At 32.8% G+C, this 27030-nt stretch overlaps 1 protein-coding gene across 1 annotated transcript in view; it reads left to right on the top strand.

Annotated features, from left to right (window-relative positions):
- LOC124355483 (lachesin-like) overlaps positions 1 to 15239 on the top strand; it is a 222714-nt gene extending 207475 nt beyond the window's left edge. The window contains exons 6-9 of the mRNA XM_046806635.1: positions 6942 to 7226; positions 8187 to 8249; positions 11896 to 11997; positions 15049 to 15239. Of these exons, the coding sequence (XP_046662591.1) occupies positions 6942 to 7226; positions 8187 to 8249; positions 11896 to 11997; positions 15049 to 15140 (542 nt within the window). The 3' untranslated portion in view covers positions 15141 to 15239. The remainder of the gene's footprint in view (positions 1 to 6941; positions 7227 to 8186; positions 8250 to 11895; positions 11998 to 15048) is intronic.
- The last annotated feature ends 11791 nt before the right edge of the window (positions 15240 to 27030 follow it).

Here is a 27030-nt window from a genome sequence, read left to right as displayed (position 1 = left end):
TCAACTCCAACAGTGATTACGAGGAAACAATTAACAGGTACCTCCCTCGAGACCTGCTGCTATTGCGTGTACTGATTATTATTTCAACAGATTCGCTACGAATGCCATGTGGCTCGTTTTGTTGGTTGGTAAATATCGACGCCGAAGTGTACAGAAGCATATTTTTTGAACAAATATCATAAAATGTATAATAATCTTCATTTATAGCTTAAAACGACGACTTTTTATAAACAAAAATTCTAAAAATATCTATTTTGTTATTATTAATGCCACTTATTAAAGTCAACATTGTTCAAAGATTATATAGAAAATTACAAATACATATATTTATTTTCAAATACCTCAATCATATAATACGAGTATTACTAACTCTCAAAAGCATATTCTTAATTTTACAGCATTTTATTTTTGTATGTTTAAAAAAATAGAATTTAATATAAAACACAATTTATTACGACTAAACCTTAACTCTGTTATTACGACATAATACTGTTATTTATAGTCATGTTTGAATGTAAAGACATATTTTCTGTTGCAAAGTACGACAAGTTTAAATTCGCTATATCTTCTTATTCCACGAAATTCGGCGTTGGATTCTGTTTTCGGATGAGTTATTCTTAATTTATTATTAACGAGTCGTTAAAAACATCCTCCAAATTTAAAAAAATACACAAATTTTTGGGTTTCCCAAAGAGATTACAAATATTTAACGTAGTAATATAAGATAATTGATATTTTGAGCTACTGACAAAGAATGAGGTAGTTGATATGATTTCTTTGTTTAAATATTACTAAAGGGGATAATGTAACTTTATATTATAAAATGTGTAATTTACAGCAATAATATTTGATGATTTTTCATTACGAAAATGTTATTTAATTAGTGTATGTTTTGCAAAAAAGAAGCGTAATTTCTCGAAATTATAATTTCCATACAAACCATAAAAAGTCGTATCGTGATCGTCAGATAATTTTCTTTCATTCTAATTATAAAATTACCACGTGAAATAATATATAACTCCTTTGAGTATCGATAAACGTGTTTTATATTTTCCTGTATTCTGAGAACGTACCGTAAAGGATTTGTTATTGCGGAGTAGAATATTATCTCAGCCAACAAATCGATTTAACCAAATACAACATTATTACTCAAAACATTAAGTATGCAATTCATTATCAACAAGCTGTATTGCTTTGTTTAAAAGATTATATAAGAAAATTACTTTAAAGTGACATACATTGAAACATTTTGTTCTCATATAGCCCAATACGGAAGAAAATTTAATTAAACAGTTTTATAAAACTTTTTAAGATACAAATAATCTTTTAGTTCCTGATAGTAACAAACAATTGTTATATAACTGTTTCGCTGTTATAAAATCTTTCCAATATTTGTGTTGCAGCAAGGGCAGGTTATATTTAATTCTAATGTTTAGAACTCTTTGAGAACCCATCAAATATGGCAATCCCAATGTTATAAACAGCTACTAATGTTGAGTTTTGGACCGAACTGTTTCATAGCACAGTATTCAGTGTAATTCATATGTATGGGCGTTTTCTCTTGTTTAATACTATTTTCAACAGGGTTAAAAGCCATTTAAAGGCCAAAGTGGGACGCCACACATTATTTATTCATGATGTAAAAGCAGGCATTTTGCCCATCAACAACTAAAAGGTGCAAGTATAATAAAAGCTTCCCTCTGTAGAAATTGCCCAAGTGGAACGCGTACACGGTGGACTTGTTACACATTATTGTAAGGTATCGAGGATGGAATAAACCGCTATATCATGTAGATATTGTGTCCGCAATATGCATAAAGTGACAGGTGTGTGTACCACACCACTTTAACTGTCCCCTTTTGTTCGGTTTGATGTGGGTATTTCAACGTGTCATGTCCTACATACTTTAGTTACTACTTTTACTGCGAAATCTGGCTTTGGTATTGAAATTCAATTCATTTTATACATTTCCGGCCATTATTTATGATTGTATATAAAACAAAATAAGCACTGCAATATCTTACTGGCGGTTTTGGAACACCACATTTTATAAAGTTTATATAATTTTTTGTAATATCTAGTTAAGATTATGTAACTTAACACGCAACTTAGCATACATATTTTTAGATACTGTTCTTGTAAAAGCTTAGTATATTTTCAAGTATATTAGGCTAAATTGACCCATCAACTATTTCATTGGGACTATTTACATCGTTTCCTACCATATCATAGAAACCATGGTTACTCCACCGTGCATAAAGATCGTGTAAGAAACATCGTAGTGCACTCAATTGCACCTGGTGAGACAATGAGAACACCACTTCACCTATTTATAGGTGTCTCTGATGTCAAAACGATGTAAAGATTCGTTTTGAGCTTCTTCTTTCTTTAATCTCTTCAGACGAACAGGACTCTAGATTCCAGGAGTCAAGTCTGAGACAGCGTCAGATACCAGATACCGCTGTTTATAAAAAGAAGATTAACTAGAGCTAAACCTAACATGCAATTTGATAAACTCTTCCTGCCTACGTTATGGCCTATAGACTACAAATTTATTATCATGGATCTCCATTTTTGTGCACAATATTGAGTTAGATTATGGTGCATGTCTTTCATGACATTTGGCTGAGCGTTAGCGAACATTTTTACATTCATCTTATGGACAACTATGATGCTAACGATAAGACGGTAGAACAAAAAAAATTTGTAAATAAGGTGAGTACAATATAAGATTCGTTTCCATAGTGTCCGTGTATCAGTTGTGGGCTTAATATTTTGCATATAACTCCAGTTATATGTAGCCAACATCATGTTTGATGATCGTAATATTTTGGATTTCAGCTTTTGCGTAGCCTAACTATCCGCATAATATAAAGTCTAGAGAAGATTTCACGTCAAGACTTAAAATATTGCATGAAAATTCATGTTTACAAAAATAAGAGTGAGTTCGATGATAGTACATGTCGTACACGTGAACATTTCTTTTCTGTATGATTGCCTGAATTTCAATTTGAACATATTGTCTAGATATCTATCATAAGAATGAAATGAATTGCTCATTGACATTTTGCATGTAATTTTAGCGCCTGTTAAGCGATTCATTGTGAGACTTACTCCTACATTGCATACCAGTTAAAATAACAATAGTATGTGTAATAATATTTTAAGGCGATATCTGACGCATATATAGGTGGTGGTGTGATAACTCAGCATCGAGATTTTCCAAAGTTTCATTTTCACAGGTTGAAGCTAGTATTGACATTGTTTGCCACACTTCCAGAAATTTTCCTCCAGTAATCTCGTCTGTTCCAATTCTTGTTGACAAGTTTGCGTGCTCAAGCGTTTCCGATTAGTATTAACTGTGGGAGAAAAGTTAGATATAAAATATGACATTTTTCGCTAATATTTTTAAAAATATATAGTTAAAACAATCATTGGTCGAGAATGTTGAAGAATACTCATATTTGGTATAAGACTATATGACAAACAATAGTCTAATGTTCGAAAAATTCATGAAACATGTATATCAGTAAAGAACATAAACATGGTTGAGATTGTTGGAGGCCTACAGGAGTTATATTGAAGCTCCTATTCAAATTTTTGACTAAATTGTTTTGTTATGTGGATGTTTATATTATTTATGAAATTTACTATTGGTGCTGTACAAATTTAACGATAATTATGGATTGTAGTATAAAACAATGATACTTGTTTATAAATGGTAGTGACTTCATGAAAATTATATAATGAATGGCGTTAACATATTCTTATTAACTAATTAGTATTTTCTTATTCCATACGTGAGAAACTAATTTTTGTTCTGCATTATATAATACAGGTAATTTCTTTCTTATATAATACGGGTCTTATGGAATATATATTTTTCAGTTAGTTTACTCTTTCCTATTTTATATAAACAAATCTGCCAAAGAAGAAGTATAAAACTACATATGTCTTGTCAAACGTTTGTCCGTAAGTACTTCAAATATTTAGATTAAAGTCATAAAGTATCCATAACATGATTATTTTGGGCGTTAGATATGTAATATAATTTAATTTTCAAGATTGTAGTTTGTATTTGTTGTAATAAATACACAAATATTTTATTACATTCTGTGAGTAAAAATATAACACAATACTTCTAATACATTTCATGTAGTATGTTAAATACAACAATAGTAAACTACACAGACATATAATCTGTTAGGTTATTTGGTTAAGTACTTCTGAGAAATGAGACAAAGCCCGTATCAGCACAACCTGTTCAAAGAGAAGGACCGCTATATCTAAGTCCATTAATCATCCCGATTAATGCATAAATATTTTTTTATAAAAAAAAATACATTTAGATTTGAAATAAAATCTAAACCCATTTATTGTGAAATTCTTTTATTAAAAGTAAAAATAAAACCATACATAGATTAATAGGTTTATTGTACTATTCCAGTTATTTTAAATGTCGGTGAAAGGTAGGCATTTCCTTAAATGTAAGAATGTTGAATTTGAAGAGTAAGAACACATAAAATTGTTCAAAATTATTTATATTTACTTATTCTGTTATAACGAGTTTTAAATCTGAAAATACATACCCTGTGCCAATAATGTTATTACATTGAATCCATACTGCAGATTCAGGATTGTATAGTTATTAAATAAAACGAGACAGCTTTTAATAATGTGGAATAAAACAATCTACTGTTCGCTATTAATTCAGTTATTCCATATGGGATTTAAATTTGACAATAATTTGTTCCCTGGGCTCACACTTATTTACATTTAGAAATATATAAACTCTATAAACAGCGTATTAAATGTAAATAACCAACACAATGAGAGCAGTCATAATTTGAAAATATGACATATAGTTAGTAGTGTAATACAACCCGATATGTTGCAGTATCGCCGACGATCTTCATTCCTAGTCAACTTGTAAGGGTTCCCACCAACACGAACGACAGGTAGAGTGACTTTGTAGAGTGTCTCACAAAGGCGCACCCCCGATCCATCAAATATTGTGTGTATCAGGAGACTATGTTGCTACCATCGCCCAAACTGTAACACATTGTATCAGGAGACTATATCATCGCCCCAATGTTAAAACTTTGTGAACTTTTATAGTTACATAATGCGGGATAAAGAAACACAACCTGATATGTTGCAATCTTGCCAATGATGATCTTCATTCATAACCAACTTGTGAGGGTTCCCACAAACACGAATGACAGGTTAAGTGACTTTGTGGAGTGTCTTATAGAGGCGTACAGCCGGTACATCAAATACTGTGTGTATCAGGGGACTGCTGCTTCCATGTTGCTCCCATCGTCCAATCTGTAGCACATTGTGAACTTTTATAATGACATAATGTGGCATAAAGCTATTAATGTAACACAGCCTGATTATTTTATAGTCTCGCCGATGATATTCGTTAATAACCAACTTGTAGGGGCTCCCACTAACACGAACGTCACACTGGAGTGTCTCACTGAGGCACCCGCACTCTATCAACTACTGGGTGTATCAGGGACCATGTTGCTCCCATCGGCCAAACCCCAACACGTAGACAGCAATCATAATTTTAAAATTTGACATAAAGCTATTAATGTAACACAACCTGATATTTTGCAGTCTCGCTGATGATATTCGTTAATAACCAACTTGTAGGGGCTCCCACTAACACGAACGTCACACTGGAGTGCCTCATAGAAGCGCACCCCACTCTATCACTACTGGGTGTATCAGGGGACCATGTTGCTCCCATCGGCCAAACCCCAACACGTAGACAGCAATCATAATTTTAAAATTTGACATAAAGCTATTAATGTAACACAACCTGATATTTTGCAGTCTCGCTGATGATATTCGTTAATAACCAACTTGTAGGGCTCCCACTAACACGAACGTCACACTGGAGTGTCTCACAGAAGCGCACCCCCGTTCTAATCAACTACTGGGTGTATCAGGGGACCATTTTACTCCCATCGCCAACCCCAACACGTAGACAGCATTCATAATTTTAAAATTTGACATAAAGCTATTAAATGTAACACAGCTGATATGTTACAGTATCGCCGGTGACATTCGTTCCTAACCAACTTGTGGGGCTCCCACTAACACGAACGTCACACTGGAGTGTCCTCACAGAGGCACCCGCACTCTATCAACTACTGGGTGTATCAGGGGACCATGTTGCTCCCATCGGCCAAACCCCAACACGTAGACAGCAATCATAATTTTAAAATTTGACATAAAGCTATTAATGTAACACAACCTGATATTTTGCAGTCTCGCTGATGATATTCGTTAATAACCAACTTGTGGGGCTCCCACTAACACGAACGTCACACTGGAGTGCCTCATAGAAGCGCACCCCACTCTATCAACTACTGGGTGTATCAGGGGACCATGTTGCTCCCATCGGCCAAACCCCAACACGTAGACAGCAATCATAATTTTAAAATTTGACATAAAGCTATTAATGTAACACAACCTGATATTTTGCAGTCTCGCTGATGATATTCGTTAATAACCAACTTGTAGGGGCTCCCACTAACACGAACGTCACACTGGAGTGTCTCACAGAAGCGCACCCCACTCTATCAACTACTGGGTGTATCAGGGGACCATGTTGCTCCCATCGGCCAAACCCCAACACGTAGACAGCAATCATAATTTTAAAATTTGACATAAAGCTATTAATGTAACACAACCTGATATGTTACAGTCTCGCCGATGATATTCGTTAATAACCAACTTGTAGGGGGCTCCCACTAACACGAACGTCACACTGGAGTGTCTCAGAGAGGCACCCCCATTCTATCAAGTACTGGGTGTATCAGGGGACCATGTTGCTCCCATCGGCCAAACCCCAACACGTAGACAGCAATCATAATTTTAAAATTTGACATAAAGCTATTAATGTAACACAACCTGATATGTTCCAGTCTCGCCGATGATCTTCGTTCCTAACCAACTTGTGGGGGCTCCCACTAACACGAACGTCACACTGGAGTGTCTCACAGAAGCGCACCCCCGGTCCATCAACTACTGGGTGTATCAGGGGACCATGTTACTGTCATCAGCCAAACACACCATGTCCGTCAATGTTAACGGATACCGGGTCAAGATGCGCCTCACTATTCACAACCTGCTCAAACGCGACATCGGCAACTACAGATGTGTCTCCAAGAATTCCCTGGGAGAGACTGAGGGCTCTATCAGGCTGTACGGTAGGATATTTAATCATGATCATTTCACTATTTTTGTTAAAGTTTCAGGAATTGATAGCTATCAGAAGAGCTAGTACTTAAATAAATGCAGAGTTAAATGGTAAACACATAACTTCCTATATACAGTCTATACGCTTACAATATAAACGGAATGTTAGAAACTTCATCTCTGGATACAGTACATCAAGCAATAGTTACACAAAGATGGAATTTTTAATGAAACAACAAAATATGAAAAAAGAGGATTAGGGATATTTCAAATCGTTATGTGATACGGTAACAGAAACACCATACGATGTTCTGAGAACTGGAAGCTGCCCTATTCTTTATACGTTAAACCCAAAAATATAAGATAGCATATGCAAAAACAAATAATAAAAACAAATACAGTTTGAACTCCACAAATCTGAAGAAAAAATACAAATGTTTTTGGATGCGAGAACTGAAGAAGAGAGCGGATACCAGCTTTTGAAACGTCGTGTTTCTTTATAACATGTAAACATATCACACGTTCTTAATCCTTTTATCCTCAATAGAATAATAACATCCATTTCAAGTAATACACTTTATAGTATTACTTATATACGTTAGAAGGAACCAATTTTTTAATCCAAATCGTTTAGTTGAATTTTTAATCAATGCAAACTCCTTTCAAACACTATGGAAGTTTACTATGCAAAATCCATATAGTTTAAATACTTTTATTCATCTTTGATTTTAAATAAAATACAATTTTAAAAAATCCTACTAATAAGTAGCGAGATAAAAAAAGTCTTTATTGTTAGGTTGCTATACATATTGTACATTATCTATGCAATTTTAACTGAATTATTCAATAAATGTTATGTGTATGTCTTTAATATAGCTAACTAATAAATGAATGTATACAGGGTATGAAATTATTATAATTTTATTTCTGTGTCAATCATTATGAGAAAACCTCTGTGTACTTTGTTTCAGAAATCCCAAGACCATCTGTGCCACCTAAAACAGTTCTGCTATCCAGTAGTCCAAAAAGACAAGGTAACCAAAAGCCCCCTTTAGCAATTGCTACCGATTCATTGTTTATGATTTAAAATTTAACATTATCATTGATTGTCAAGAGAGACCACTGTTGAAGTGTAATTTCCAACCACTTGTTTCTTTGTCAATACAATCTGTTTGCAATTAATTTCGAGAAGAATGAACTTTTTAGCTAATTTTACTTTTACATTACACTTATTATATATATTGCAATTTCATAAATAAGATTGATATTCCCATGTACAATGTAAAATAATTTATTTATATTAATATGTTTAAAAATCCCAAAGTTGGCTCAAAATTTAATTTCTACCTGAACTAATAGTTTTGAACAATATAAACATTTCCAAACAAAAACTGTTATTCTTAAAACATACTTATTCATTCATTTTATCTAAACAGAATGCAGTTTAATTTCAATGCATGTTTATTTTTCCAAAAGATTGATATATTAGGAGAATATAGTTTACTAATATTTTCTATAATGCGTTAATTTAAAACTATTCTTACCACAAAGTAGAGAACTAATATATAGTGGTACATTTTCATCTCAGTAAGTGAACGTCGAGTCAATTACTACTAATAGTAGTATTACTAGTAATCAGCTATTAGTAACCTTCATCCCACCGTAGTGGAACAATACCAAACCACTCGGCCACACTGAGACAATTACCTCACTACAACCAAAGTACCTGGGATAGGTCATGCAAATCATTGCAGTTTTCAGAAGTTTTAAGGCAACCATAGATTTTTACATTTTTACTGTTAACTACGCAAGATGAATTAAATGTTGACTTTAATAAGTGAAATATAATCAGTATTTTAATTTCGAGGTGTCCTACCTGGTATTTAGATTTGAAGTAAACATATGTTTATATCACTGTAATTTTTTAACTATAATAATAATAATAATAATCTCTTTATTGCATTCTTTTAACAATTTTTACATCGTATCGCAATCTTCAATAGTTTAAGTCTATTTACACGAGTTCATCCACACATTCAAACAACCTCATACTCACAATTCCTACAATCATTCAGGTCACAATCGCATTGACCTCAGATCCAGCAATCTCAAATATCCCAGCGGCTTGACATGAATTCATCGACAGAGTAGAAGGTCTTGGACTCCAAAAGGAGTTTGAGACGCGTTTAAATTGATTTTGATTATTGGAAATTTTGATTTCTTCAGGGAGCCTGTTGATTAATCTGACACCAACTTCTTGTGGAAGATTTTGCGCTAATGTCAATCTGTGTTGATGCGTGCGAGATTTGTCCCTGCCTCTAGTTTCATATTGATGAACGATCCTGCCACGAATCAAGGTGCACTTTTATCTGCAGTACATGATCACCTCAAAAATATAAAGGCAAAGCAAAGTCAGCAATCTCAACTCCGCGAAAGATTCCCTACACGACTCTATATAATTTAAATTTTTAATGATTCTGTCAGCTTTTTTCTGGAGTCTAAAGACGCACTCCATTTTGTTTTTTGCACAACTTCCCCAAAGTCTTATCCCATACGCAAAATGAGCATGGATTAGGCCATAGTACGCCATTTTTAAAACTTTTGGGGAACAAAATTTTGCTAGATTGCGCAGAGCATATATACCTTAGGTAGCTCTAGCACAGACCCTGTCAACATGATCGCTCCAGGTCAGTCCTTTGTCTAGAATCATTCCCAAAAACTTTGTGGAGTTATTTTCTTCGAGAAGGTCGTCATCTATAAATACGGCCGGTCGCACCACTCGATCATGCTGACGAAGGCCGAAATTTACTACGATTGTTTTTGACTGATTTGTTTCAGATTAATTTCAGTGAAATACTGAATGCAAGTGTTCGGTTCCATGAAAGAGGTGATTTCTAGTTCTTGTATTGATATTCTTTTAAAACAAAGAGTCGTGTCATTGGCATATTGAACCAGTTTTCCATGCTGGATAACTGAATTCAATCCGCCAACATAAATTAAAAACAGGAGAGGCCCAAGGATAGAACCCTGAGGAACACCATGGGTTATTTTAATTTTTTTGGAAATGACGCTCGAAATCTCCACGCACAGATGTCGATCCTTAAGGTAAGAACCGATCCATAAGTGCAAAACACCCCGAATGCCACATTTCTCCAACTGGTGCAACAGTGTCTCGTGGTGCACGCAGTCAAAGACTTTGGACAGATCGAGAAATATGCTAAGCACATGCTCTCGTCTATCCAAACCATCGACAAAATTGTCCAAAAGGTTGTTCACAGCGTCAATTGTGGATCTGTTTTTTCTAAATCCAAATTGCTCTGGATTCAGAATTTCGAATATTTCCAGAAAGATTTCAAGCCTTTCGTAGAAAATTTTTTCAAAAACTTTACTGAAATCTGGAAGAATTGAGATTGGACGATAATTGCTTGTAAGACAATGATCGTCCTTTATACTTTATACGTCAAAATATGCTTGAAGCATCGTTTGAGTAGCCATACTGACATCCCATTGGCGTCACTGGTCTTTTTTGATTTCAGTCTCTGTATGACACGTGCTACCTCCTCCTCACACACACTGACTGAGGATTCCTCCTCCGTGAGACTGAGGATTCTTAAATGACGAATTCGTAAAAGCAACGGTTGAAAAGTATTTATTGAACTCGTTTGCCACTTTTAATTTATCTTCAACAATTTCATTATTAACTTGGATTGCAATAGATTTCGAACACTTGTTGGAACCTCCATCTCGAGAAAAGTTATTAATTATTTTCCAAGCCGATTTGGAAACGTACTACGTACTCAATAGATTACTTCAATAAATTATCGTTACAAATGTAAGTAATTAGTGCAGAAATAGTTAGTTTTACTTGTAATTTCTACGATTAACAAACTAATATTAAATTATAACAATCTCTAATTGTTATCTACAAAGATTAATTGCAAAATAGCGAGAGATATTTTAATAATAGTTTTTGTGTTTTGTGTATGTGCATGTATGTGTATATAAGTATGCATTTCTGTTCCATATATGTACTTGAATACAACGATGACTTACTCATGGGTGTTGAACTAATTTATATTCTTTCTCATTTTAAAAGAATACCAGTTATTTATAAAAGTTTGGAACATAATAAGTACTCATTATGTTGAAGCCATAAATTAAATTATTTCAGTAGTGAAAGTACCTCCAATCAGGAATTGCCTTGGAGTACTTTTTACAAATTATCTGAATTAGGAATAATAGCTAATATACTTTGGAAAGTTAAATATTATTGTATTTTGATTTTCTGTATATGCTACTATTTTTAACCATGAGATTATTGCAATTTATATATATATATATATATATATATATATATATATATATATATATAATAATAATAATATTTTGTTGCTGTTTATGGATGCATGAACTAAAGGACCTGTAAAATCTGACTTGGCAATTAGTGTTGTATAAGTTCTTATGAGGGATTTTGTTTGCTAAGTGATTTCTGAAGTTTTTTTTAATGGTATAGATTTAAATCATGTTCACTTTGTTTTGTATATTTCTAAAAGATGTCTTGCTATTTGTTGTAAATCAGTTTTTTGTACAGATGATGTGAGATATTTGAAAATAAAAATTATTAAAAAAGAGTCATTAAATGTTACAATTAGTTTCTGTTACACATTTTCACTGTTATAGAGAGGCCTGTCTACTCCGTGACCAGCACTACGCCGCCCTCATACCCCTCAGAGTGGAGCCGAGGCTCTATGAGTTCCCCGTACCTCATCCAACCTGTCGCAGGTCAGTGTTTCTAACTCCCCTGAAACTACACCTCTCTATGCATCTGACGTAATTTTTATTTCGCACACGAAAAAATGTAACGTCAGTACTGTAAAAGTCCTTCTTCCTATAATTTACATTTTAAGTGGGTTCAATATAATTGATATAGCCATATAAATATATTTTTCCATTACACAAAAAGCAAAAATAAGAAAAACTCAAAAAGAAGATCTATTTCATGACCTATGGCTAATTTAATTGTATGAGTACTTTCTTATAATCTAATATAATGATTAAAGTTATAAGATAGTAAATACGTAGCAAATGTTTAGGATATGTATCCGGTTTGGGTGAAATTCAAGTTGTATGAAGCCTCTATGCTCATTGAGGGGTGTCTATTAATCTCCGGAAGTAAATTAAGCATTAATAAGTCACTCAATCAAGCTGAGGTTGAGTGGTATAGAGGGCTTAGCCATAACTTAAGCCTCTTTAATAAAGGGATTTGTAACGTTACTACAATAATATGTTTCGAAACTATTTTTAATAATTTGAACATTTTGAAAAAATTTTATAACCATGTTATCAGCTACACAGGATAATTTTTTAAAACACGTGTATATTAAAGATAGTTTATCAGAGTACCCAGAAATATTCACATGATTGCTCCAAGAATCTTCATAGTTTACAGGATGAACAAAAATCTAGAACACGTATTCAACGTCATAGGAGTATCCTAATCTTATCTACGATTCTGCTTAAACATCCCCGTAACCTAGAGTATTTTTTGGAAATGTTTTTCTTTTAATTTCTTGTAAATTTTTATTAGTTATAATCGAGGAGGAAAATTATCCATGTTTTTACCTCTTCATGACGTTTACGCAGTTTCAAAAGTTCCCAGTTTATCATTTACTGTGTACAAATATGATCTGCCTTTCGTTATATAAATGTTTTAAAAAAAAAATAGCATTAACTATAAATATTCAGAAAATATGTGTCTTCTCGATTTATTATCATATTTAATTTTTAGAAAATAAATATATTACATATTTCAGGTAATCGTTAGCTCTTAAAATTTACTTATCTTAAAAAGCATGCAAAAGTGTTGTATGTTAAGTTTTTAGCTTTTTATGTAATATTGCAAAACCGTTTTGCAAAAGTTTTGGATACAAGCTGTAAAAAACAATAACTATGTTCAGTAAAACTTAGGCTAAAACAATATAATAGGCCTATAATTGTTTTGTAATATTTACTACATTAGAATATTGTACTGATGAAAAAAATGGATTAGTAATTTTATAATATGATAAATAAATCAGTTAAAACCTCTTTCAATAAAACACAAACACAGTAAACACAAAAGAACAGAGGGACGAGCTTTCTATTCGGAATGTAATCGCATAACGCCAAACCAAAACTGCAATGGCGCAGACAAATACGGTCGTGGAAAACAGATTGGAAGGCAATGATGAGGTGGATGCGAATAAGATATTAATAAGGGATGTCGAGTGCGATGAGTCGGGATTATGCATGATTATGTTCGCCGAGGGAGTAATAGCATATTGATCAGGTGCTCCCAGGCTCAATATCTGGCAAACCCACATAATCCGGTCCCGGGAGAGGCGTTGCTACTTCACCGAATAGAATCTTTCTGTTTATGGTCTGCTATTGCAATACTGTATTCGCCCGCCCGCCCGTCTATGTATTGGTTTCCATTGGATGTGTCCATAGTGTCGCCGGCAAACGTTTACAAATACAACTTGTAGTTCAGTTACTGAACATCGCTTTGCCGATCACTTTCCATAAATGTACTCTGCTTTGTCTTCAATACTTTTGGATTAGCTCTTCCAAACTGTGTTGTTTCTTTGATTATAATTTTATAAATTGACGATAATTTAGAAGAACATGTGTTAGTTAAATATAATGATTTTAATAAAAATTAAAGAGACACATTTCAAAAGCAAGTTTAAAGGAATATATCAATAATAAATAACAACAGGGGAAAATAACAACATGTATATTGGGCAGTTGATGTATTTAAATATTTTCTTTTAGATAAAAACTATACCTATAGTCTATAGATAAACCATTATGACCAAAATATAATACCAAAAAGTAATATAATAATGAGGCGAAGAGTTAAAGATTATTTGCATTGCAAAACAAATTATTTTGATAGTTTTACTATTTCTTAATTATATTAATAAGGAATGGCACTACTCCTTTGAATCTTAAATGGGGAGTTGTGTTCTCGTATAAAAATTAAATACTACTTGAATCAGTAATACATTTATTTTTCCTGGTAAATTTAATTTTCCATGCAGGAACTTCAGGCATTTTTGGAATCTGTACCAAGATAAATTCATCTTTTTGCAAGTTGGTAGTAACTTGGTAATGATATGATTAGTAACAACTTATGACTTAGAAAATTATATCATTAAAATGTAATGTAACTTGGAGTTAAATGCAATATTATTTAAGAAATGTGTAGGTTTTACATTTTATTAAAAGCACACAATTTTACAATCAAAAACATCCACGTTTACTACCTTAATTTATATGTCACATGCTTACTGTAAATAGCTTTATGTTGAGCAGTTGTAATTTGGATGCGATTAGAGGGTGTCCGTAAATGCTATTGGAAATTTCCACATTATTCACGGTATCACCAGTATGGAAAAAAAAATTATATTTTACTTATTTCCAAAAAATTTAACTTTGAAGGTCGTTTCAAAAAATCTGTTAAATTTCAAAAAGATTAGTCCAACCAGACACTGATTGCAACCCAATTAAATTATATAGACATGTACATCATTTGGAATTTCGTAATGTAATAATTATTACTATTGCTAAAAAGGTGAATCAATGTAGCTTTTTTATAAAACTTAATTACAGACGCATTTCACTAATAGGCAAGTATAGTATAGCTTTTTGTGCAGACACATTAATTTTGTTTTGCCTGTGTAGTTCTACGTATAACACAAAACTAGAAAAATTCCTTCAAAAGGAAGACAGTTTTCAATATATGTTTGGTAATTTCCCTTTTCGTTAATGTAAGATTGTGATCTGTTGCAGACAGCGGACGACGCCTCAGCTGGGCGACTCAAGCCCAAGCCGTAGTCGCGGCCTCGCTCATCATGCAGTCCGGCCTCATGCGATCTCTATAATCCCAGTTTCCATTAAGCTAATTAACCAAGCCTCAATTGCTGCATAATATATTTTTGACATTCCTTGTAAATATGAACATGTTTATACGTGCCACGCCATAGTTTGTATCTCCCTACTGATCATAGGAAGCAATAATTTAGATTTTTTGTCAATTGAAATATGGCCGTATGATTCATCAATTGTGAAACCAGAACGCAAGGTAGTGATATTACTAGACCTGTTTAGTATAAGACAGTTTGTAGAATAATAAAAAATACAAACTAAAAATGTACGATAATCTCTAAAAAGATAAGCCTTGCATCTGGCTTTAATTTTTAAAAGGAATAAATGAGGGCGTAAGCACGGTTCGTTGGGCCGTGTGAACACACGCCGGAACCTGGCCGCTCAGTGAGTAGAGATTACTCAATTCAACAATTAATTACAACTACGTCTTGCTGCTAAAATGTTTCATGAAAAGTCTCATTAGCGTCGTTCTTAATGTTAAATTTTTAAATAATATTCACCTAAAATAGCCAAAATTGTGTTCCTGTGAACATCAGGTAGCATATTTTAAATGAGTTCATTTGGAAAACAATTAAACAACAATTTAAATAAGTAGTATTTACAGAATCGAAGTAAATAAGACCGGACATTGTGTATGCGTTACGTTTTCTTTTTTTTATTCGCATTAAAAAATGAGTTAGATATTCTTATGATCGTATGGTTTTTAACATTTTTGTAAGTCCATTTTATTACTTTGATACCCCATTACTGTAGCATTTAGTTTTTGGGGATGAATATAAAATTATGTATATCTCGTGCCAAACAGTGAAACTTAGTACATATCACTAATGTTTAAATATTATAATTGTGAGTTTTTGAAAATAAAGAAAATTAAAAAAATATATGTATTATATTGTAAATAATGTATATTGTAAATCTGCTATTTTTAGTTTGTTTGAAATTAAAACTGCTTTTAATTGAAACTCCCCGGTATTGCAACAGTCCTTGTAAATTAATTTTTAGAATATAAGGTATATATATATATATATAAATATTATGTACATGTAATATATATGTATACATGTATGTATATAATACATGTACTTATATAAATATAAGTTATTAAGTTATTTGTTATAGACTTTATCTGTTCACTGATCTGCCACGTATTTTTTTTTTACTTAGTTACACATTTTAAAGATCAATTTATATTTCCATGTCTTAAACTGTAAATAATGTTGATTGCCAATCAATAAATATATAGTTATGTTAAATAGATTGGGAGCTTACAAAATCATTATTGTTGGTAATATATTATATGCATAATACTTTGATTATTTTTATTTTCTCCTCAGTATGTATTGCTTTTACGAATTGGGAAAAAATACTTTCACTCACTTTGCAACATTACAAAAGTCATTTAATGAATGTACCTTGAATTATTTTTATATCCATGGGGGTTTTCAATGAATTACACAATATTGTGGTTGATACGAGTTATTATTGTTCACGTGCTAAGGGTATCATTTATTGAAAGGTTTATTATATGGTTGACAATTGTACAAGTTTTAAATGTAATCCAACTCTATTAAAAGACTCATAAGTTTAAAATTATTAGTCTACAACTGTGTTTACTTTATGACAGTATATTATTATCTGCTTTGTATCCTTGGTGGAAGTAAGTTGGTTTTAATGGAAAAGACATAATTATTTTGTGTCTAATAACAAAAGAATCTTCCTGGACTAAAAGAAATAAAATTGAAAGTGCGTGTATGACAGTTTTAAAAGATAATTGTATTTCCCAACCTTCCATAAATTTCAGTGATATTTTTATACCATTAGTGAAAAAAGAAATCCATTCCAAAATTATGAATTGCAAACCATATTTTTCTACATAATTCTTTTATAATTTATTAGTTTTTGGTCTTTACAGTTAGTTTTAAATTTTATTCTATTTTATCATATGTTTCTTCTATTTTACACATATGTTTTTTTCTGTAAACAATGTCAAACTGATGATGCCTTAACCGGCGAAAGCGCTATTTTAATAAATTTTATGTGGAAGTATACAAAATATGTCTTTTCCAGTATATTATTAATCTTAAAATAAAAATACTCTAATGCTTTACACTGGATTAAATATTGGATTATTTTTTAATCCTTATCTTGAAAAATATCAAACTTATTTGTCTTAATTTTAAAATGCCTATAGCTGTTACATTTGAATTATGTGGGTTTAAATAAACAGCTTTTGCAAAATGTACGGTGTTATTTAATTACCAGTCTCTTTTCACATGACAGCGTACGACATATAGATTTAATTATATTACGGATGTACAAGAAACATAAATATTGTCGTGCGGACAAAACAATTTTTTTGCTCTTAAACAGCAGGCTTGTGTTTACTTTAAAATAATAATGGCACTGGCTAAGTAACACTAATGTAAATGTGCTTAGTTAAAAGTAGATAGATACAAGCCTTAAATTTAAGCACATTTTATTAATAAAATATAAAATAGAGTTATTTTAGGTATGCCATAAGGAACGAACATAGTGGTATATACCAAAGGAAATTTTACAATTCTAACTTTCTGCAGATTACCACCACTGGTAACTGAGCGGCTAACTTGTCAACTTTTATCAACATCTCATACGAGGTAATATGGGCTAATCCAAAGCGTATAACCAAAGATAGGTCTAGTATTTAGCGCTCATTCACAAGCGAATAGCCAAACGTAAATCTAGTATTTAGCGCTCACCCTCAAGCGGATAGCGAAAGGTAAATCTAGTATTTAGCGCTCACCCTCAAGCGGATAGCGAAAGGTAAATCTATTATTTAGCGCTCACCCTCAAGCGGATAGCCAAAGGTAAATCTATTATTTAGCGCTCACCCTCAAGCGGATAGCCAAAGGTAAATCTAGTATTTAGCGCTCACCCTCAAGCGGATAGCCAAAGCTAAATCTAGTATTTAGCGCTCACCCTCAAGCGGATAGCCAAAGGTAAATCTAGTATTTAGCGCTCATCCCCAAGCGGATAGCCAAAGGTAAATCTAGTATTTATCGCTCACCCTCAAGCGGATAGCCAAAGGTAAATCTAGTATTTAGCGCTCATCTCCAAGCGGATAGCCAAAGGTAAATCTAGTATTTAGCGCTCACCCTCAAGCGGATAGCCAAAGTTAAATCTAGTATTTAGCGCTCACCCTCAAGCGGATAGCCAAAGGTAAATCTAGTATTTAGCGCTCACCCTCAAGCGGATAGCCAAAGGTAAATCTAGTATTTAGCGCTCATCCTCAAGCGGATAGCCAAAGGCACATCTGGTATTTAGCGCTCACCCTCAAGCGGATAGCCAAAGGTAAATCTAGTATTTAGCGCTCACCCTCAAGCGGATAGCCAAAGGTAAATCTAGTATTTAGCGCTCACCCTCAAGCGGATAGCCAAAGGTAAATCTAGTATTTAGCGCTCATCCTCAAGCGGATAGCCAAAGGTAAATCTAGTATTTAGCGCTCATCCCCAAGCGGATAGCCAAAGGTAAATCTAGTATTTAGCGCTCATCCTCAAGCGGATAGCCAAAGGTAAATCTAGTATTTAGCGCTCACCCTCAAGCGGATAGCCAAAGGTAAATCTAGTATTTAGCGCTCACCCTCAAGCGGATAGCCAAAGGTAAATCTAGTATTTAGCGCTCACCCTCAAGCGGATAGCCAAAGGTAAATCTAGTATTTAGCGCTCATCCTCAAGCGGATAGCCAAAGGTAAATCTAGTATTTAGCGCTCACCCTCAAGCGGATAGCCAAAGGTAAATCTGGTATTTAGCGCTCACCCTCAAGCGGATAGCCAAATGTAAATCTAGTATTTAGCGCTCACCCTCAAGCGGATAGCCAAAGGTAAATCTAGTATTTAGCGCTCACCCTCAAGCGGATAGCCAAAGGTAAATCTAGTATTTAGCGCTCACCCCCAAGCGGATAGCCAAAGTTAAATCTAGTATTTAGCGCTCACCCTCAAGCGGATAGCCAAAGTTAAATCTAGTATTTAGCGCTCACCCTCAAGCGGATAGCCAAAGTTAAATCTAGTATTTAGCGCTCACCCTCAAGCGGATAGCGAAAGGTAAATCTATTATTTAGCGCTCACCCCCCAAGTGGATAGCCAAAGTTAAATCTAGTATTTAGCGCTCACCCTCAAGCGGATAGCCAAAGGTAAATCTAGTATTTAGCGCTCACCCTCAAGCGGATAGCCAAAGGTAAATCTAGTATTTAGCGCTCATCCCCAAGCGGATAGCCAAAGGTAAATCTAGTATTTAGCGCTCACCCTTAAGCGGATAGCCAAAGTTAAATCTAGTATTTAGCGCTCACCCTCAAGCGAATAGCCAAAGGTAAATCTAGTATTTAGCGCTCACCCTCAAGCGGATAGCCAAAGTTAAATCTAGTATTTAGCGCTCACCCTCAAGCGGATAGCCAAAGGTAAATCTAGTATTTAGAGCTCACCCTCAAACGGATAGCCAAAGGTAAATCTAGTATTTAGCGCTCACCCACAAGCGGATAGCCAAAGGTAAATCTAGTATCTAGCGCTCATCCACAAGCGGATAGCAAAAGGTAAATCTAGTATCTAGCGCTCATCCACAAGCGGATAGCCAAAGGTAAATCTAGTATTTAGCTGTCATTCGTAAGCCTAAGGCGGACATTTTTACAAATAGCTTTTACTCACAAATATTACAACTCACATCTCCAATGCAAACACGATAGCTGTTTTTTTATTATATTTTTTGTAATCAACGGATGCTGTAATATTACATGTAGGTTTAAAATAAATTAGTAGAGTGACACTCATACACTGTATTATATTTTACGTAATTAGTTCAATTTACTCGGAAATTGAATCCATGACCTTTCAGGCAGGCAATTCATAATCCTCAGCTGTAAAAGCGTTACGATGAAATTACTATTTGTCTTTCATTCCTTAAATTTAGAATATGTGAATAGATTGTTTTCAAAGAAAAAAGTATTATCTTTATTTACTTTATATACTTAACTATGTGTTTCTTCACCATGTGCTAAAACTAAAAATATTAAATTAATTATTTGATACATTTTATAGTGTTTAAAAGTGTATACTATTCATAAGAAATTGAAATATAAATAGAACAAAAATAGTCAAACCATTATCATAAATTGTTCCAATTACAAAATACCATTAAACAGGCATACAAATTATCGATAGTTTTCCACAAATAGAAAATGGTTCTCTATGCTCCAAGTTTAATATTATTACACATTTTTGACAAATATATTGGAATAAACCAAATCTTTCGTAAGAAGTTAAAAAATAAGTTGCTAGACACATAATACATGTAGATGGTTCGGATTAAGAAATTGTACAAAAATACAGACAGTTTATTATGCGAGAAGTTCCATAAAAAACTTTACAATTTATCACATATATTGAAATAAAACACAAAACATTAAACACACTGAACTACTCATTAGAGTTAGGTGGCTACCAACGCTCTAATAGTCTAAAATATGAAGACAGCAAAAATTTAGAAACTTTTATATTGTAAAATACAGAATAGTATCCTAATTTTACTAGTAAAACTTGATAATACATAAATTATTCTACATCCAAGTTTAATAGCATCCAAGTTTAGTGCCTTGGTGTTGCATCAGGATAGTACCTTCAAACTGCATCCAAAAGAGTAAATAGCTCAAAAACTTAATACTAAAACTAAAATGAAATCATTTGGAGAATTGTTAATATTTAAGTTATTTTAAATTATTAGAGAAATATGAGTAGTCTAATTTTACAACTACATAGAGCAATGATTATAATATACAGCACTCTTATGGTAGTAATTTTCAGTGGATTATAATGTTAGTTTATGAAGTTAAATAATTAGGGTGTGTTTAAGTACACTATTACACTATTGGACAGCCCAAAAATAATCACGTCCGGTGAACTTTTTCAGAGGAAGTTGTCAAAAATTAAATGGTTCTATAGCAGCAAGTGATGGTGCTAGAGTATGAGTAAGGAACAGTACAAGTGTGGTTGTGGAGTCGTCATAGGTTATTTGCAAGGGAAATAGTGTAACGTAGATTAGTTAGAATTTAAATTCTAGAGTGGTTTTATGACTCAGAAATCTCTCTGTGACGGAAGATGATCAACTTCAGTATTGGAGCCGAGCTGGAGCACATGACACAGGTACAATCCCTATACTGAAGTTATATTAAACAGTCTCCAGTTATCTTGTTACACTTTATCGAAGTAATCTTACACTGCAGTAATCTAACTTTATCCGTACACATAGGCATTTGTTACTTATCTAATGTAGCTTATACATAAAATGTAGGCTACACGTATATATTATACGCACTACATATACTATAAAACTGGACAGATATGGTTAAAAGTGGCGTACCCCAATTTGGTCTACAAAATACAGGCTGGACAAAATGCAGATATATCAAAATTCTAAGTGTTATTTAAAGTTTTTATTTTTGTAAAACCTTTTTTTCAACACTTTCATACTTTGGAATATCCAAATCAATTTTAAATTTTTTAGCTCTTCGGGTTTAAAACAGTTTTACAGAGTTAATTTTCAAATTAAAGGAATGAAATTTAAATAATTTATAAAATACAAAATGGGGCCTAGTAGCTAAATTTAGCTAGAAAGGAAAAACACAGAAACATTATTGTCAATCCAAAAATACAATTAGGAAATATTTCCCCAAATATTGTTTGCCACTCTCAAATTAAAAGTTTATACTATATTGAAGAATTGTGTAGCTGTCTTAAAAATGGTTGAATACGTGAAAATAAACGTTCTTATAACAAATATCCTTGCTGACATAAAAACTGTCCTTTCAATTTCGTAGCAACCTGTATAACTTTAATTCCCAACGGTTAATATACTTGAACAATTAACTAATTGCCTAGAACATAAAAGATAATTTTTTTAATTACTTGTCTGATTTTTCCTATAACAAGATTAAAAAACATTTATAATATGTAAATCTACCTTGGATATATTTGTAAAAAACAGCAACACTAAAGTTTATTTGTTTACTTTATTAAAGCAATTTAGGCTCAATCCGTTTAGTATTTTTAAGTTAATTTTTTTGCTTTGAGATCGAATTAAATCTTAGGAAAAGCGTTAATACGAGAGCTTTTTTATGTGTATAATGAAAATCGAAACCTTCTCAGCAAGCAGAAGCAGTGCAAATGCCATTGTTGATAACATTCCCAGTGATATAAGCCTAGATTTATATGGCATTCCGGTGTTAATAGTAAATGTACAAGAGAGTAACTATTCCCAGCGCCTTTCAACCAAAATGTATTACTATAAATAATGAGTTTCACACAATAAAGGATTTAATAAATTAACTTAGAACATAATCTATTAACGTACAAATTTTTAAAAAGTAGAAGAAAATAAACAAAATCATATTTTATATGAAAGTATAGTTTTTTGACATCTTTAATTCATATTTTTTTGCTCTTTTTGTATCCTTATTGTGAGGGACTGGAGAGTCAAGTAGGCCTAGCATTTTAAAATATATATTGTAAAACTTTGTACTTTTTTACAAACACTTTAATCGATAACAGCATTTTTAAACATTGTAAGAGCTAAAATTATGCGAAAAATATTTAAACAACGTAACTAGGAGAACTTTAGATTAGATTGCTATGTTAGTTAGTTGGGGAATCTAGCGTAGAAAATAGGCCATTTAGGGCACTCTCTCAGTAAAATCCAAGTAAGCAGCGTCAAGAAAGGTTAAATGTCTGGTGACTGACACTGGCTCCCCAAAGAGCGTTTCAAACTCCTCATTGATGAAATCTTTACTGAAGGTCTGTTTCTTTTGCTGAGAAAAACTTTATTTTGTTGTAAAAATAAACTTCTGCTTTAACAATAATTTATTTGAAAGTTTGAACTTATCTTTATTGTTTCGATATGAAAATTATTCTTTTTATTGCAGTTGCCAAAAAAATAAGCCACGAATGATAGAATATTAGGTGTGCTTGATTCCAAAACCAGATAACGGAACCCGACTGCTTGTTGTTCCAACGGGTTTATCATGTTATGACATGTCTGATCAAAGAGTGGCTCGGTGTCGTGTGTGAGAGGATGGTGGGGGGGAGGGTCTGCTGGGAACAAACTTACATTGACAAAGTTCAGTAATGGAAAGCTGACAGCCCCAGTGATCTATCTCCGCTCAACTTTCAACTCCCGATAATTAGTTTATTTAGGAGCCAAGCACGCCCAGATCATCCCTTGACTCGCACTTTTACACGCCCGACATCTAAATAAGGCACGATTTAATGGTCCAATTCTCCCAGTTTACTTTGTTTTTCCGTCCGGATTTTTTGCCGTGAAAAGTAACCCCAATCTGAACTTGTGTACTTTTTAAACGATGAAGTAGGTGACGCTAAGCTGTATTTTATGATTCCAATTTTGAACTTCATTACATTACATTTATTTCAAATGTTAAATAATATCAATATCTAATTATATATTAATACTCAGGATTAGCATGTGATGGAGGATATGTCACTGTCCTCAAAATATTATTGCATGGAATTTGTTCTAAGATCCAATAAATGTTACTTTATTGGAATAAAATCTCCAATAGCGGTGTTATATCCCCCCAAGAACTCCTGTAAACTTCAAAAACTGATCAATCATAAGTGTCTAATAATGAGTATTGATGAAAAACGAAACTTCTATGGTGACAAGTACAGCGGAACTAAACATAAAAAAGGTTCTTTAGAAGTAAACTATACAGGAGGTATTTACACATCATTAGCATTCACTCACAAGTGATACACTACAGTCGGAAAATGTACTCTTATTCAAAGACCAGAAGATGAAATTCATTAAAATTAAGCAAAGAAAAATACTGGCTAAAGATTAAGAAGTTTTTACTGTGTACTGTGTTATAGTGACTGATAAAAAATAAAAATGAAAACAGTGATGAACTGAACATGGATCTCATTTAAGGTAGTTCTTTTAGTCACTTACGTATCTGTCTGTTAAGTTCAAATCTTTATGGATTTAAACTACTTTGTGAAGACCTAGGGATTGGAAATTTCAAAAATTGCCCAGAACTGCATAACATTACTACACAAGTGTAAAATCATACCAATGTATGCGTATGCCTAGGATCCCTCTTAAGACGAAGGAATACCTCCTGCCACCTGAAGATTGTCAGTCACTGAAGAATGCAGTTTTATTTTTTTATGGTGTTGCAGGCACGAATGAACTATGTTTATATCTACACATGAAAAATAAAATGTATCGATTTAAAAATTTAGAAATGCGCCCTCAAAACGTATTTGTATGTTTACAAATAACCAATACGAAATGACTCATAGTGTCATGGTGTATCTCAAAACTTCTCGGAACCAGAGTTCTGTCTTTGTATGTGTGTCCGTCTGTATGCACGATAACTTTCGAGCGAGTAAATTTAGAAGGTTAAAATTTTGTATGAAACTCCATCTCCACTACCTCTATTTTTGGAAATATTGAAAATGGTAAAATTCTTTAAATTGGTAGTCGATATCCACATTAGAAAGTGGTACGAGTGCAAAGCCTACCACGCTGCCCCAAGTTCGGTGTGCGACATCCTTGAGTACAAGTTGACATTAAATTCCCTTAACCCTTCTAGTGCCGGGGACTCATAAAGACTCTCAGGAGGGCTTAAAAAGGCTTAAACAGAATCATAAGTTAAACTTTATAAATCTGTGATTCTTAAAGAATAATTTTTTCATTTGGTTATTTTTTTACCATAAGTTATGTTAGTTGGATCCAAAACTAAAAAAGGGTTTTCTTTGTGTATTTGCTGAGCATTCAAGAGTGATACCAGAACTAATGAAATCGGTTCAAAATGTATCTAGTTTTGTACTTGCTGATTGGGTACTCGTGGTTATGTATTAGATATATAAAAAATTATGGTTTCCAAGGAAGTTATCTGCACAGCAATATTGTCTTCTAATTATAATACTTTGTACTTAGCAGACTTTTTCTTATCAAGAACACTTACTATGGTGCAATAGAATTATCTTTAGAATTAAGAATTATATAGGATATCTTAAATAAATATTTTACTGTGACAGACTGTGGTTGAAGCATGTCTTAAAACCACATCTCTAAAAGCTTAAGATTCAAGACGATAGGAAGAGATGAATGTTCACCTCTTGCCTTCAAAGATATTAGTAAAAGGGATGATAGAGAACGAATGCTACTATAGAAAGATATTGTATGTTCTTAACTTCAAAGTACCCTGTTTTCATGTATTCTATTTTGACTGACTTCCACTTGGACTTGATAATAGCTTTTACCATTAAAAATAATTATAATTTTCTGTTAAAATTAATTAGATCCTATAAAAGATATGAAAATATAAATCACGCACTTATCTCCTCAGTCTGCTGTGTCTAATTATCAGCTTACTCTATGTATATCCCATGGACAGGTTACAGGACTACATTACCTACTCTACTTGTGCAATTTTTAAAATAAATATTTAATTTTACATAATAAAAACATTAAACTGTATTGTTTCCTCAATAGATAAGCAAAATAGATTTTTATATACTGATTAAAGAGCGGCTAATTATAAGAACAGCATAATATTGTAATAAGTATCTTTTAACAGGACACTGAATTACGTGCAGAAATGTTTGTTGTTCACCAAAGATTATTTTAGAGTGATACCATCCCTTGTAAGCTAACCAGTTGTCAATATAAAAAAATACGACCGACTATTTATTTGTTAAGAAATCGCTATACCATATGACAAAGTTGTAAGTTAAATGTATAAATTTTAAACCTAAAAGAAAGAATTTTTTGAATAACTTAAAACATGGTTATTGTAGCAATAGTCAAATTCGGCCCTACTGTTGTTAACAAATAGCCATGTTTTCCTACTATGTGATTTCTACAAAACTCTATATTTGTAATCATTTTATAATAGTAATAAATGTAAATTAAATATAATTCAGTTTATTACAACATTTTCCATTTTCATATTTGTAACATTATATTGCACTAATAACATTATACATATACATTTCACCAAAGTACTTTCTTTATCTAAGGTATATTCTTGAATTTATTCCCATTTATGTAACTGAATCGGTCATATTGGAACTAATCAGAAAATCTAGAACGCCCAAGAGGGAAGATCAAGTTCCATAATTCCTTAAGCCCAGATAAAAAATCCCATCTATGTGTATAGTGGAGGTGCACTTACGAAAATAATGTACCAGGTTTCGTGACTGACTTATTAAGTGGTGCAATCCTGTTGCACATATAATAGCACGTACTAAAGCCCAAAGAAACACCAGGAACAGTTACATAAGATCTCACGTTAGGAAAGTTGAATGCTGTCACAAATGTATAAATCAAACTATTTGGTTTTTTATAGCATGAACTTGAGATATACTCGTAACAGGGACGTTCTTTAAAATATGAAACAACCATAATGAAATACGCTGATGTTGAGTTTAATGGATTTAAGTAATAAGCTGATATTACTCTGGATAAAATAAAAATAACTTCCTGAGGAACTCTGTGTTGTTTAAAACTAGAGAAAACGACACTCAAAACAATGAAACTTTGAAAGCCGGTGAGGTACAGCTCTATGAACGGCGAATTTTAAATCCACAAAGGCTCGTCTAGAAATTAAGAGCTTTTGTCTGGTACTAAATATGTGTATAAAAGAATGTTTAGATACGAAAAATCGTCTTAAAAAGTCTAGAAATTCGTGTACTACTATTAATATATAATTAAAAACGTATATGCATTAAATCATATTTACATACACGATACCTCTGAAATACTGCCAGGAGGAAATATACTGTATAGTGCATAACCATGTCTCACCCTAGTCAGTATTGTTTTACGATATTAAATTTTTAAC

The sequence above is a fragment of the Homalodisca vitripennis genome, chromosome 2 (assembly GCF_021130785.1).
Source record: "Homalodisca vitripennis isolate AUS2020 chromosome 2, UT_GWSS_2.1, whole genome shotgun sequence".
Lineage (NCBI taxonomy): Eukaryota > Metazoa > Arthropoda > Insecta > Hemiptera > Cicadellidae > Homalodisca > Homalodisca vitripennis.
This window is presented reverse-complemented; position numbering and strand designations above follow the sequence as displayed.